The sequence below is a fragment of the Dunckerocampus dactyliophorus genome, chromosome 9 (genome assembly GCF_027744805.1).
Source record: "Dunckerocampus dactyliophorus isolate RoL2022-P2 chromosome 9, RoL_Ddac_1.1, whole genome shotgun sequence".
Classification (NCBI taxonomy): Eukaryota; Metazoa; Chordata; class Actinopteri; order Syngnathiformes; family Syngnathidae; genus Dunckerocampus; species Dunckerocampus dactyliophorus.
Window position 1 is genome coordinate 19,086,547 of NC_072827.1, and position 15,442 is coordinate 19,101,988.

Consider the following 15,442-nt stretch of genomic DNA (forward strand, 5'->3'; position numbering starts at 1 on the left):
CATCCCATGTAGGCGTGTACTCGGTGATTGTGAGGTTGGAACCCAGAGGAGAGGCTAAGAGCACAGCTGAGCTTTATTTGTCTGGCAAAGGTACAGTTGATAGTCAGGCGCCAATTTTGGATTGACTTCTTTTCGTGTTTAACGCCTTCTCCGCTCTTCCCCTTTTCACAGAGATCCAATTAGCAATGGTTCCCTTTGGTAAGTATTTTCTTTCCTAGAACAGTGAGGAGTATTTAATGAGATGGGGTGTTTGTCTTTGGCTGAGCCTTGATGTCACAAAAAATATGATTTTCTTTTTTACTACTACTAACAAAAACAATAATTTCTTGTGTCTTTGTACATTTTTTTATTCAAATGTCAACAATGTGGACATTGAACTATAATGCTGTGTTGTGTCAGACGAGAAGCACCAAGCAGATAGCACAGCTTGAACCTTCGCTAGCTCTTTGTGGTTATGTGTTTTGTTGTCTGGTTCAATGTTTTTGTGTTGGTATTACTGTATTGTAGTACTTCTTCGCAATACTTTACTTCAACAATCAACTGAATTGTAAATGTCATAGGCTTGAAATCATGCTAGCTCAGTGTTTCCCCTAGGTTAACAGCTTTGGGGGAGTACGAGAGAGGGCACATGCACATGTGCAGCGTAGCCGACTGTATTGCAATCGCAGTTACATTTCACAAACTTCCACATTAGAAAGCAATAGAAAGACTACAAACTACAAACAATCAATCCACAATCCACCCTCCACCCCCCACTCCCCCATTTTGCGGAAACACTGTCGCTGTATTAGTAACAAGCAGTATTTACATGAGTAAATAAGTCACTTTCTACATATGACTTTTTAGCGTAAAGTCGTGCAGGGGGACCCTAACCCTAAATCTAGCTGAGCTTCAGCGAAAGAACATTTTATTTTGTAATAAAACAAATGACTTCATTTGGCTGTAGATGTTCAAGACTCGTCAGTTCAGAGGCCCGAGGCGCCGTCGTCGGTCGAGATTCAAGGTAAGACGGAGTGCAGCCTTCAGCACCATGACATTTGAAGTTGAGAATGATGTCAGTGTGTCTTTTGTCTCCTAAAGAATCAACTGAATTCTATCAATACAAAGAAGAAATTGAACAAACAGGTATTCCCACTCATTCTTATTCAAGTCAGTGTCTTTGTGAGAGCTGTTTACCTTGTAAAAAGCAAGTAGTAAATCAGAGTTGTCCAATCTTTTCCCTCAGGAGAGACATGTATTCAGTTTGATATTCTTCACATTTTGTTAATTCAACACACTAAATATAAATTCAATGTGAGTCAAGATATGCAAAGCTGTCATAAATATAAAGAAAATATAAAGAAAAAACAGCCTACATCTCAGCTTTGTGGTACAAGCAACACAGCAATTGTTCTTTCTTATTATTATTTTTTATCTTCTTATTGTTGTGATTAATGGTATTTGTCACTACTATTATTGTTTAATTATTTATTATTTGTTTATTTTTATATTCACGTATTTCAACATGTCCGAAAAGTAGTAGGTAAAAACCAAGCCTCTTTAATCATACCTCTTTTCCATGACTTTGTTCACTTTTACTACAAGTGTAGTAAAAAAGTTAATAAGGTTTTAAATAGCTTGTTCAATATTAAACAAATAAGTAAATAAAGCAATCAAGAACAAAAAAAAAACAAAATATAGAAAAAGTATTCATTAAATAGAAAATAAAGCAGTAAAAGTAGTAAAAGTATTATTCCTTACTACTGTTATTAATATTATTATTATGTTTTACTACTATTACTGTTATTTTATTATTATTATTAAAAAATAATAATTAAATTAAATTACTAAATCACCATGTCATTTGTTGCAAAAACAACCAATAAGCCATGAAATCATAAAGAATAAATTACATAAAATCAGCAGGACACATCGGCCATAAGTTAACCTTTCTTTGTCTGTCTTTTTGTGCGTCCACATAATTGTCTTCATGTTTGAACGTGTGAGATTTTTTGATTGGAACTGGAGACAGAGGTTGGAGGTCTTCATTCTGTCCCTCTTTGCTTCCTGTTGTTTGTCTCTTCACATTCCAAGTGACCAGCATTTAACTTTTTGATCCCTAGAATCATGTTCTGTAGTTGAGGTGGTTCTGATACATAGATGTCAACCATCATGATTGAAAACAACAACTGAGCATGGTTCTCTGTGTTTCCCACACAGTAGTTGTCCAGGAGAGAGTGAAGACACAGGAAGTGGAATTGGAAGTGAAAGAGGAAAAGACTTTCAAAGGTACTTGCTGGTCCTGCCCTCTGCTACTAAAATCTTCTACAAACGTCTCGCTCTATCCTCTTTCCTGCCTTGTCCTTGTCTTGTGTCTCCGCTCATGACTTCTTGATGTCATCTCATCCTCTTTCTGTCTGATGATAACATGATGAGTCTCTTTTAAGTGGCCAAAGCCGAGGAGCAAGAAGTCAAGTTGGTGACAGCTGAGAAGGAACCAGCACCACCAAAAGGTACCGTCATCCATGGCGGTTCACTTTGTATTTCAACCTTTGGCCAGGCTGTGTTGTAGCTGGTGTACAGTACATGAGAGGCTTTATTGTAACTGGTGTACATGAGAGGCTGTGTTGTACATGTACTGTACACGTTTTGCTGTGCATGAAAGTCTGTGGCCTATTTTGGAGGACTGACTGAACTTTTGATGCTGCAGTGACCAAAGAACCAGTGGAGGAAAAGCTTCCTGTAGTTTCAGTTCCAGAGAAGAAAGTTACCACTGTTAAAGGTAGCCATTCACTTTTCTGACTGTTTCTTTGTCCTTGATTTCTAATATTTCTGACTATATCCTCAAAGAACCTGAGGAGCTGAAAAAGCCGACAGGTGTTCCCTTACCACCACTGGAGCCAAGCATGCCAAAAAAAGGTACTTTTTGCACTCTTGCTTTTTCCTCTTGCTTGATCTCTCCCACTGGTGGTCTCTCACCTCTTGTTACCCATCTGGCTTCAGTTGTGTTGTACTGTATGTCCACAATGTTGAAAACTGTCACTCTCGTCACTCTCGTCACTCTTAAGTATGCCGTCCTTTGCAGATGCACCTCATTTGTGTGTGCTAACATTAGATAATGTTTGTGTTGTCCACTTGAAGATGAGCCGAAGCCTAAGGTACCAGCTGAGCCTAAAAAGTTGGTGCCTGCTGCTAAGCCAGAACCTGAAGCCAAGGTTGCAGCAAAGGCTGAGCCAGAGCCAGAAGCTAAGCCAGCTCCGCTGAAGAAGCCGACACTACCACCTTCCAAAGGTACTTTCTGTCTTGTCTGGCTAATTTCTACCTTGTCTCTGTATGTGTCTTTGATTCTAATATGGAAGCCCGTCTTTGAGTCAAACACTGTGAATGTTGCTTTAAGTCCTGGAAGAACCTACCAAGATAAAGGCAGAACCTGAACCCAAAACACCAAAAACAGAGCCAGAAAAAAGAAAAGAGCAAGTGAGTAAACCTAAGGAAGAAGTGCCTTTGGCGCCACCTAAACCAGAGCCTGTAGTGAAAAAAGATGAATCACTAGAGGTGAAGATGTCGAAAATAGAACCACCAGCACCGAAGGAACCCGCCAAGAAAGGTACACTCCATCAACCTTTGACTTCTCTTTGTCTTCTTAACTCATGACTCTCAGTGTCCATCTTGAATCCTTGAAATCATACCGTACATAATGTAAGATTGTATTTCAAAGTGCCAGAGAAACCAGTCAAGAAAGAGGCTGCTGCAGCCCCAGAGAAGGTGGACAGAACAGATGAAGAAACACCAAAGAAGAAGTCTGTGGTCACCAAAGGTACCTGAAGCTCAGCAGTTTGTCGATCATCCAAAGCCCCTGCCTCTCAGAGCTCAATCTTAAAGTCACCTTAAATGCTGGTTGTGGTTTAGGCTAACCTCTCTATTATTCTTTGTGTAGATCTCAGTGTGTCATCACATGTTTGTGTGTCCTCCTCATTCATATCTTTCAATGGTCTTCTTTCAAGTTCCTGTGGAAGCAAAAATAGCAGAAGAGCCAAAAGCAGCCAAGAAACCAGAAGCTGCTGTGGTTCCGCCCAAACAAGAGCCAGCAGAGCGAGAAAGAGGTACAGTGACGTTTCTTATTCTCATGACCTTAAGGAGGAAGATAGGCAGATTAGCCACGTTCACTTTAATGTAGCTTGTACTTGTATAAGGACAACTTCATGAGATGTTTTATCTCTAACATTAACTTGCGTAATTGTGTTACACGATGTCTGTATGTGTGTGTGTCATTGTGCGCACCAGCACGTTCTTCTGCTCTTCATGTGTTCTGCATGTTGTTCTTCAAACCTTCTTCAAGATTTGGAGCCCAAACCTGATCTTGTATGTGAAGACGAGCCTGTACTGCGAAAACAACCTCAGAAGATGCTTGATGAGGTTGTGATGTCACTGACTAAAGCAAAGAGTCTTCCTTCTGACAAAGTACATGACAAGCTTCCAGAGAAAACACAAGTACCAGAGAAACTTCCAGATAGACAGCCTGAGAAAGTACCTCAGAAGCTTCCAGACGAAATACATGAGAAAGTACCAGAGAAGCTTCCAGATGAAACATGTGAGAAAGTACCAGAGAAGCTTCCAGATAAAACACATGAGAAAGTAGCAGAGAAGCTTTCCGATAAAACACATGACAAAGTACCAAAGAAGTTTCTAGATAGAAAATCACAAAAGATACCAGAGAAGCTTTCAGAGGAAACACACCAGAAAGTACCAGAGAAGCTTCCAGATAGAAAACCTGAGAAAGTACCGAAAAAGCTTCCAGATAAAACACATGAGAAAGTACAAGAGAAGCTTCCAGATCAAATGAGTGAGAAAACAACAGATAACCTTTCAGATAAAACACATGACAAATTACCTGAGAAGCTTCCAGATAGAAAACCTGAGAAAGTACCTGAGAAGCTTCCAGAAGAAACACAAGAGAAAGCACCAGAGAAGCTTCCATTTACAAAACCTGACAAAGTACCTGAGAAGCTTCCAGAAGAAACACACGAGAAAGTACCAGAGAAGCTTCCAGTGAGAAAACCTGAGAAAGTACTAGAGAAGCTTCCAGGTCAAGTTAATGAGAAAACACCAGAGAAGCTTCCAGATAGAAAACCAGAGAAGCTTCCAAATAAAACAAATGAGGAACTGCCAGAGAAGCTTCCAGATAGAAAACCTGAGAAAGTACCTGAGAAGCTTCCACAAGAAACACATGAAAATGTACCAGAGAAGCTTACAGTAAGACAACCTGAGAAAGTACGAGAGAAGGTTCCACATCAAATAAATGAGAAAACACCAGAGAAGCTTCCAGATAGAAAAACTGAGGAAGTACGTGGGAAGCTACCAGATAAAGCAAATGAGAAACTGCCAGAAAAGTTTCCAGATAGAAAACCTGAGAAAGTACCTAAGAGGCTTCCAGATAAAACACATGAGAAAGTACCAGAGAAGCTTCCAGATCAAACAAGTGACAAAACAACAGATAACCTTTCAGATAAAACATATGACAAATTACCTGAGAAGGTTCCAGATCGAAAACCTGAGGAAATACCTGAGAAGCTTCCAGAAGAAACATATGAGAAAGTACCAGAGAAAATTCCATATACAAAACCTGAGAAAGTACCCGAGAAGCTTCCAGAAGAAACACACAAGAAAGTGACAGAGAAGCTTCCAGTGAGAAAACCTGAGAAAGTACTAGAGAAGCTTCCCGATCAAATAAATGAGAAAGCACCAGAGAAGCTTCCAGATATAAAACCAGAGAAGCTTCCAAATCAAACAAATGAGGTACTGCCAGATAAGCTTCCAGATAGAAAACCTGAGAAAGTACCTAAGAGGCTTCCAGACAAAATACATGAGAAAGTACCAGAGACACTTTCACATAAAACAAATGAGAAAACACCACAGAAGCTTCCAGATAGAAAACCTGAGAAAGTACCCGAGAATCTTACAGATCAAACACATGAGAAAGTACCTGAGAAGCTTACAGATCAAACATACGAGAAAATACCTGAGAAGCTAACAGGTAGAAATCATGAGAAAATACCTGATAAACTTTCAGATAAAACACATGTGAAAGTACCTGAGAAGCTTCTGGGGAAAACACATGAAAATGAACCAGAGAAGCCTTCTCAGATTGCTGATAAAGTTCTGACACCCGAGAAAATGGGAGAAGAAGTCTTTGGCAAAGTGTCTGAAAATGTTGCTGAGAAGCCACCAGGGGGCAGCGTTTTTGGAAAGAAGCCTATTAAGGTTTTCCAGAAAGCAAATGAATATGAGATGGTTCCCATGTTGATACATGAGAAGGAACTATCTGATGAAATGTTCCCTGGAGTTGTTAAAGTCAAGCAGGAAGTAGGAGAACATTCAGCCACAGGTACAGCAGAGGCAAAACCTTCTTCTTTCATTTTGTTCTTCTTCTTCATGCATGCTATGTCATGTCTACTATTAAATGTACAAACCAGCCTGAACTTAACTCTTCTGGAATGTCAGACTTACCCCTGGTTTTGACAGCTGTTCTTCTCTGCTCTTTAGTTTGTGGCATTTGATTGTCTAATTAACTTGTCTTATTTCTGCTTTCTTCTGCAAACACGCTGCCTTGGATTACAAACCTGTTTGACACTAAAGAGGTAGAAAGTCAGAGGATTGCAAAGATTCAGCCTTCAGAAGTTGAACAAGAGAAGCAGAAAGTCTCTCCTCCAGAAAAAGGTATCGAGCAAGTGAAAACTGGATGGACAACTTTGAAATATGACATGAAGCATTTATCGTCTGTTGTTGTTGTGTCTAACACTTGTCTTTGTGCCTTGTCGTCACTTCTTGGCGCCGCCGCATGACGCCTCATCTTCCTCTTTTGCCTCAGAGAGGCTCATTGAGATTGAGCAGCAACACGAACTTAATGTGGTGACAGAGAGCGTGTCTCCCACGGAAGGGCCATGGCCCTATGAGGAGGTGGGAGAAGAACGAGCCCAAGTGTCATACGAGAAGATTATGTCCCCTGTGGGCCACCTGAAGGTTTCATTGGCTCAGATGGAAGTCTTGACTGAGACGCTAACGGAAGGAAATAAAACGTCTGAATTGAGAAGTGAGATGACTGAACTTATCGTCAAGAAGCAGAGTGGAGTAACTCCAGAACCAATCAAAAATCTAAATGTCGAGAGTGCACCGGAGCATAAAAGTGAGCAAACTACAGAGCAGGACCCTACAAAAGACAAACCAATGATACAAGGTACAGATGAGAGGAAAGACACACATCTGTCTGGCAAAAAGCAGAGGACAGTCAAGAAAGAAACAACTGTTCAAAAAGAAAGCAAGGACGAAACTGCCAGAGATGACATACACACAATGACGTTTCCGACTGTCGCAGGTAAACAGGAGGTAGAAGCAGAGATTATTCCAGTTTCTTTGAGGAACAAACAAAGTCAAACTCCAGAAGGGAGTGTTGTGGTTGAGCACAGCGACATCATAGGTGACCTGCTAAAAGATGAACATTTAGCACTGAGCCATAAGTCAGCAAAAAGACACCAGTTAGCTGAGAAGAAACAAGCATCTGACCGGCTCGTTGGCAAAAAAACTCTATTAGAAGCAGAAGTGTCTGACATGCTGCCTCAGCAAACCAAAACCATCAGACATGACAAAACCCCTGAAGAAGAATCAAGTCCACAAATGGAAGACACCATCCAAAAGAAACCTTCAATCACCACCAGACAAAGACAAGAGATGGAAGAAATTCCTTGTGAAGCTACTCCCAAAGGTACAGTTTGAGTGCAGTCTTGATGTGCAACCATCAGGGGTCAATACTTCAGCCTCATTCCATCACTCTTTCTTACTCATTGTTCTCATTTTGTTTTTCACACAGAAGCTTCTTTCTTGATTTGCTTCCCCCTGAACATTAACGTCTTGCGTTTTTTTTTAAAGAGGCCAAGTTGTTTCCTGCCCATCTGGAGATGCTGGAAAGAAGAGCAGAGAGAGGTAGAGCGGCATTAACGTCTGTATTAAGCGAGTTCTCTTTTTTTCCACTCTAATATGTCTGTGTTGTCTTGTCCTAATCTCTTGGCACCGCTTCATGGTGCTTTCGCTTTGCTTTACCTCACAATCCTCGTCCTCTAGTGTCTGTGGAAGGAGTACAAAGTGAGGTGCTCAGCAGCTTCTTCTCTGAGAAGGCACCTCGTGTCCACAAAAAATTGGCAAGAGAAGACGAAGAGCATGACAAAAAGGGCAAAGACTCACTACATGAATCAGCTGAAACTTCGGAAGCTGGAATATCTGTTAATGATGGTTCTGAGACACCGGCCTTTCAAACAACTAAAGAGGCTTCAGGAATCAGGAAGAGTTTTGTGGGTTCAAGAGATAAATTTGATCAGAAACCTCAACAGGTGTCAGATGAGGCAGATACGAGGCTAGTATGCAAAGACAAACCTGAAGTTACAAAATCCAAGTCAGTCATTAGGACAAGCAGTGAATTGCCAGGTAAACATCTGCTGACAGGGCAGGAAGAAAACCCTTCAATAAACAAAGCTTTTGAACTAACACACCTTGAGGGTGCACAGGTACATTTAACAGGCAAACAGCTTGTTCAGAACACAACCAGAGAGACAACAAATTCACTTTCAGAAGAACATCCTGAAACTGAGCCTGAGGAACTAACTGGTGACATAAGAACATCAGAAAGTGTCTTTATAAGGAAAATACTATCACCAGATTTATCAGTGAGAGGTGAGAGCATAGCAAAAACTATAGAGGTTGAAAAGCTTCAATCTGGAAAGGAGCTGAAACAAGCAGAACATGGTGGAGAGCATGGGAAGTTCTCTTATAGACCTGAGAGGACAGTGATAATTTCACCAGACAACATTTATCTACAAGAAGTGGAGGAGAAGGACGATGAAAACCAGTTACAAGCAGCCATAAAGGAAAATGACTTACAAGACGTTAACTTAAAGTTAAAAGCTGCTGTGAAAGAAGAGTGGGATACTGAGTCAAAGAGGCTTAAAGAGGTTTTTCCAACAGACGCAATATCGACGATGCCTCACACTGACGCAATCCAGATGCTAATAGAAGCTAAAGATGACTCCACCCAATCAAAAGTTATAGACATTAGTGCATCAAGTAAAGACCTTGAAAGACAGAAGATAATCGAATGTGAGAAAGAGCACGCCTCATTCTCTCTCAAAAAGGGAAAAAAACATTTTGTGATGAGTGCAGACTGTATCATATTCAATTTGGATCAGCAGGAGAATTTCACAGAAGCACCAAAGGGAGAGCCAAAAGATGAAACCTTCAACCTCAGTCCTCTTAAAGATTCAGAGCCGACAGCCAGAAATGCGGGTATAGAGGTCTTAGATCCTAATCAGGAACCTTGTGTTGATGAATCTCCAAAGAACTTGACATTGCTGAGGGAGAGACAAATTAATTCTGTCAAAACAAAAAAGGTTGCAGATGAACAAATCCCATCAACACCCAACAAACCTCTGCTAGCTGACACAATATCAGAAAAACTGCCATCACCCACAGAACGTAGAAGGAAACCTGCTGAGAGTATTGAACCAGAGCAGCTGACCACAAGCACAGCTCAAGACAAAATCTTTAAAGTTGCTTCACCTTATCAGATAGAGACAGCAGGGTCAGCTGGGCTCTTATCAGATGCTTGTGAACCTGAAGATAAGAGAATACAAAGTCTTTCTCACACAGACTTAACATCCTCAAAGATACAAGATGTAGTTTTGCCTAGAAGTGACACAGATGTCATTGGCCAAGCCTCACTGACGGGGCTCACTGCTGAAGAACAGACTCACTATGTTGAGAAGACACTCCAATCCAAGAGAACAATTTCAAAGTATTTGGTAGAGCCAGAAAAATCCCTGGAGCTGAGATCAGCTAAAACTCTTGAGGCGCCTCTGAAAACCGAAAAGCTACTAGAAGAAACATTAGTACTAGTTTACCCTCATATTGATGAGCATAGAACTAAACAGGGGCAGAGACAGATGCAGAAGCTTAATGAACCTGTTGCTTCTGAAAAAACTGCCAGCCCAGTCAACCTTATTGAAAGTCAGGCAGCGGCAGTTCTCGAGGACTACGATGGACTTCAGAAAGTTGAGGAGACCTCTTCTGTATTGGACACAGCACCTGAGAGTACACACACACAGAAATCTGAAGGGAAGAAAACAAGACAGAGATCATTTTCACTTGAAGAAAGAAAGAATAAATTAAGTCCAGTTCCAGCAGACCGGGATGCTCATGTTGTGGGGAAAACCGAGCTGGAGAATGTTAAAGAGGCTGAGGGGAAACAACCAAACAACAAAAAGGACTTTTTAAAAGAGATCCTGGATGAAAATTCATCATTTGAAACACCTCAGAGAGAAAAATATTGTGAAGGACTCACTCCTCATGATCTTTTTGAGAACAACAGAAGTGAGACCTTATCAGAAGCAAAGCACATCAATTCAGGCAAACAAGGAAAATCAGCAGGTCAGGGTTCCTCTGCAGAAATGAAAATTTGTAAGTCAAATAAGACTGAGGAGGAACTGAGTGAGGTCCAGTCTCACATAGTCACAGTAATAGAAGAGTACGGGGGCACTGTCCCTTTAAATGTGGAACAGAAACTAGTAGATAGAACAACACCAGTAATGGAGGTGCTGTCTCCTCAATATTTGATTATTGAGGGTGGGAGCTTTAGATTAGACAGTCTGCAGAAGACCAATCGGACAGTTCAGGAACTTCATTCAACACGAGAACACATCTGTGAGCCCGGGAACGTTCTTCTAAATAAGCAAGAGTTAATGACAACCAGAGAAGGCTGTATGTCATCTGACACTATCACAGCAAAAGAGCACATTGAAGACAAAACAAAAGGAGCTAGTCCCGATACAGATGATATAGTTAAGCAGGACAATGTACAAAAGCCAGCCATGTATCGACACTCTCTGACAATTCCAGAATCCCAGGAAAACGTTCCTGTACAGTACTCCCGAATTAAAGTAGAGACAACAACAATACAGAGCCAAAGTGAAGTCCAGCCCAGAGTTTCTCTGAAAAAAGAGATGATAAGAGCAGACACACCAGTGGATGAACATGCCTTGAAGCCAGAAAGGGTTGCCACCAAGGAAGAAACTCCTGAAGGTGATTACAGATCAAAATCCTTGAGACAGAAAATACAAGATTTTAACAAAGCAAAACACGTACCAGTAGAAGAATTGTGTGGTGATACCATCATGGCTCAAAATGAATATGATCACATTTTAGGAAGAAAACAACAAGAAGCCACTGGAATGGTTTCAGAAGAGCCAGTGTCTCCAGATTCCCTTAAAGACAAACGCACTGTTGCAGGTGATGGTGTACTGTACGCAACTAATACAGAGGGCCCTTGTAGCTTTACAGATGCAGAACTGAAAGAGCAAATAGAAAAAAAGTATTGTAAGAAACCTGCGCTGGATGTTGTATGTCTGAGACAACTGAGAGAAGAAGGAGGAACCCAGTTAGACTACATCATATCACCACATCAGAGCACCCCTGAGAGTCTCATCCAAGGTGAATCAGGGAAGTTAAATACCTTTTACACAACACACCCGTCCTCCAAAGTCACAGACATCAGTCATACAGATGTCAGAAAACAACCAAGTCTAGAGCACATTCAGTCACCTGTGGCTGTTAAAATAGAATCCACAGATGAGGAAAGACTTCAAACAGTTTCTGTTGAGGCAGTAAAATTAGATGAAACCTCACAAGTTGACGTAACACCTATAGACTCATTAGGGCAGCAGAAATGCGTAAAAGATGAGGACATGACAGTAGACACAGTGACAGGAGTGGAAACCAGAAGTGATATTTGTAACAGAGGACAATTAGTGTTGAAAGACCAACCATATGTAGGTTCATTTGTTGTGAATAAAAGGGGTAAAGCAAAGTCACAATGTGAGAATGATTTGATGGCCACAGTCAGAGAACCTTCAGTAACAGATGAACAAGTGGTTCAGATGGGGGCTACCTTGGGGGTGCAATCTCCCCAGAGAGCTGAAGTCCAAAGCAATAAGATGCAAGCAGCTACTGAAGAAAAAAGGCTTTCGTCTCTGTGTGGGAAGGAAAATGTCTCCAGAGGTACAGAGAGAAAAGTGTGACGTCACCGATAACGTGTTTTTGACCTGAGCACATGTCATTGTCACTGTTACCTCAGCGAACGTCGTCTATTCGTCCTTTCAAGAGGATTTCATGTCACATCACCCATTTCATTTGGGCACAAACAAGCATCAACCCCAACAGATTTGTGTTGGCTTGTCTAATTCTACCTTTGTTGAGTTTGAGCTCTTACTCACATCACCTGTGTTCATCAAGACAAATGTCCAAACCAAGCACATTAACCTCTTCAGTCTCAGTCTGTCTGTTTCTATTTTGTACTCCTTAGCTCTTGGTGTCAGTCATGTGGACACTCTGACTGACCTCTCTTTTCATTTCTAAACTTCAGTGAAAGAGTCACAGGTACAGCCCGAAGAACCAGCAGTGAAGCCTGCTGCTGCCCAAGAAGGTACCTGTCGCTCTTAAGAAAGCATGACTCTTTCAAAAGAAGACATTATAGGGGCTGTCACAAAAAGCTGAGCGGTAGAATCCCTTGAAGATGTAGATCTTTTTATTGAATTTACTTATTTTGTATTTGAAGAGATTGAAGTACCTAGAGCAGTTGAAGACAAAAGGCCTGAGCAGCTGCTAACAGGACCTACCAAGCCAGGTATTGAAGAACTCTTAGAATACTCCTGTAGTGGCTGATTAATACTAATGCCTCATCTGTTTGTTTACTGCAATGTCTGATCTTTTTTTTTCACGCCGAAAACAGTCAAACCTGTTGTAAAAGCTGAAGAGTCAACCGCAAAGGTTGTGGAAGAAGTAAAAACTGTCAAAGTGGATAAAGTAGCACCTGAGACAGGTAGATATGTTCTTTGGACCACTGAAAGGGTCTTCATTCTTATAGTGCAATGATGTTTAACAGTGTTTGTCCTGTTTTTATTGTCAGTCCAACTCAAGCATGACACTTTTTGTAGTAGACAACTTTTGTCATCCACATTGTGTGATTTCACAATGTATTGCTCCCAGGCCTGTAGGGTCCGCTGAGAACTATGTAATCAAATTAATCATCTAATACCAGCTTTTTTTACCTTTGCATTAGATGAAACCAAGGGACCTGTTCAAACACCGGGAGGAGTCAAGAAAGGTAGGAAAATGCACAAACACAAATATTATCATTAGGTTACTACATTACACTTTCAGAAATACATATTTACTTTCATAAACTCTCAGTATGTCTCTGTGTCCTTGTCCTTTGTCTTATATGTTGTTTGTCTCTGTGTACTTTGACTCTTGACGTCTGGTAATTTAAACCTTTGCTGCCTTAAAAACAGCTCTGCTCAAAAAAGTTAAAGTACACAAGGAAGAGACAGGGACGTTTGAGCTTCCCTCTCTGAGGAAAACCACTCCAATTACAAAAGATGAGGAGCAAGCACCAGAAATGATCAAACTGAGGAAGATTCCATCTGTTCCACCCAAAGAGTCAGAGGAGGAACAGATGTCTCAGAATGCCACCAGGACCGTATGTGTTGATATGGTTGAGGTGGTGCATGAAGAAGAGACAGCTGAGGTATTGGTTACCACCAAGAGGTCTGAAGAGGAGAGGAAGACTAGAGAGAAAGCAGCTGTGTTGAAAAAGCAAGATATACCAAAGACGAAAGAAGTGGAAGAAAAACAAGATACTAAACATCAATGGAGCCCTCAGAAAGGAACTCCAAAAGATGATAAATCAGAGGATACCATTTCATGGGAAAAAACTCCCAAAGCTCCACAGGAGGAGGAACCAGTCCATCCTGGTGCTGCCTTGAAAAAAATCAAACGACTGTCTTTAGATGAAAAAGAACCAGAAGTTGTCAAACTAAAACCCTTTGAGAAGCCAGTCAAAGCGACTGATGAGCCACAGAAATCTGCAAAGGATGGACCAGAAAAGATGGTGGCTTTCCAGAAAGAACAGAGAATTCCCAGAGAGGTGGAGGCCAAGGAACCTCCCAAGAAAGATGATAAAGAACCAGCAGAAGTAAAGGAGCCACTGGCCAAAGTGCTAAAGCCAGTAACGAAAGATATCCCTGAGGAAAAAGAGACAGAAGAGGCTAAAGCACCTGCAAAATTAAAGAAAACTCCCACCCAACAGCCGGAGGCAGAGCTTGTTAAGCTGAAACCTTTTACACGCCCTTCAAAGGAGGCTGTCGAGCCCGAGAAGAAGTCGGCAGAAGATGAAGTCAGGAAACCAACTGAAGACCTACGCCAGCAACGTATCATCACAGAAGACAAACCTGAAGAACAGATGCTGGATGCTACATCAAAAAAACCTGACATCATTCAAGCAGAAGAGAAGAAGCCAGAGAAGCTCAAGGAGGCCGAGCCAGTTCCAGCAAGGAAGATTGCTTCTCAGGTGCCTGAGAAGGTGCCCAAGAAAGCAGACCAAGTTCCCGAAGAGCCCAAACCTCTCAAACTGAGGAAGGCAGTCACACCAAAAACCAAAGATCAAAAAGAAGAAGTGGCTTTGACACCTTTAGAGCAGCTCAAGAAGATTCAACTGAAAAAGACACCATCACCAAAAGTGGACAAACCTAAAGAAGCTGAAATAGTCCCCACAGAGAGGAAGCTGAGTATCGAACTAAAAAAGACACCTAAAACAGTTTCACCTAAAGATTCCACAGAAGCCATGACTCTTACAAAGGTAACCAAAAAGCCCTTGCAGGAGGATCTAGAAGCAGAAAAGCCTCCAAAAGAAAAGATTCCGCTGGTGAAGGAAGTTTCTCCTGGAGCAGTAGAGATTAAGAAAGTGGCCACACAGCCAGAGGAGGAGGTGTTTGAGGAGGACTTTGGAGTTGAGAACAAAGCTGAGCTGGAGGAGGAAGAGGCTTGGGGCTGGGAACTGGTTCCTCAGGAAAGCGGCGAAGATTGGGAAGGCGAAGGGGAAGAGGGCGCTCTGGAGGTACCGGGGGTGGCCAGGAGAGGTGAGATGTTAGAGGCGGGACAATTAGGAAAAAGCCATCCTTCATGCACGGAATAATCTGAACTCATTGCCATGGTCATGCCTCCATCCTCATACAGCTTACATGCCATACATTTGTTTCTTTACGGTGATCCTCACCACTCTCCCTTCATGCTGTGATGTCATTCCTGTCTGTCAAACATGTTCTTGTAACTTGTCACATTTCCAACTCCATTTGTGTGATGCCATCAGTGTCATGTGTTAATGATTCATCCTTCATTTTAGGATGTATAGCTCGCACGAATTCCATTCGCTCCCATATTCACCATCACACTGCATTGTCGAAGTTATGTCAGTCACTTGGGACTGTGTTGTGTTCAGCAAGCTCATATCAAGTGTTTCTGAACAGAGGGACAACCAGCAGAGGAGGCAGGACGAGGAAGAGGGCGAGGTCTCAAACGTGAGTGTTTT

The 15,442-nt window shown here is 41.6% G+C and overlaps 1 protein-coding gene across 1 annotated transcript in view; it reads left to right on the plus strand.

The window, feature by feature from the left end:
• ttn.2 (titin, tandem duplicate 2) overlaps nt 1-15,442 on the plus strand; it is a 195,375-nt gene that overhangs the window by 73,662 nt on the left and 106,271 nt on the right. Inside the window, exons 82-103 of the mRNA XM_054786449.1 lie at nt 13-90; nt 172-198; nt 947-1,003; nt 1,081-1,125; nt 2,200-2,268; nt 2,427-2,492; nt 2,690-2,761; nt 2,830-2,898; nt 3,121-3,270; nt 3,377-3,586; nt 3,698-3,796; nt 3,984-4,082; nt 4,319-6,364; nt 6,616-6,696; nt 6,848-7,738; nt 7,903-7,956; nt 12,440-12,499; nt 12,632-12,700; nt 12,806-12,895; nt 13,136-13,180; nt 13,368-14,993; nt 15,381-15,431. Of these exons, the coding sequence (XP_054642424.1) occupies nt 13-90; nt 172-198; nt 947-1,003; nt 1,081-1,125; nt 2,200-2,268; nt 2,427-2,492; nt 2,690-2,761; nt 2,830-2,898; nt 3,121-3,270; nt 3,377-3,586; nt 3,698-3,796; nt 3,984-4,082; nt 4,319-6,364; nt 6,616-6,696; nt 6,848-7,738; nt 7,903-7,956; nt 12,440-12,499; nt 12,632-12,700; nt 12,806-12,895; nt 13,136-13,180; nt 13,368-14,993; nt 15,381-15,431 (6,054 nt within the window). The remainder of the gene's footprint in view (nt 1-12; nt 91-171; nt 199-946; nt 1,004-1,080; nt 1,126-2,199; nt 2,269-2,426; nt 2,493-2,689; nt 2,762-2,829; nt 2,899-3,120; nt 3,271-3,376; nt 3,587-3,697; nt 3,797-3,983; nt 4,083-4,318; nt 6,365-6,615; nt 6,697-6,847; nt 7,739-7,902; nt 7,957-12,439; nt 12,500-12,631; nt 12,701-12,805; nt 12,896-13,135; nt 13,181-13,367; nt 14,994-15,380; nt 15,432-15,442) is intronic.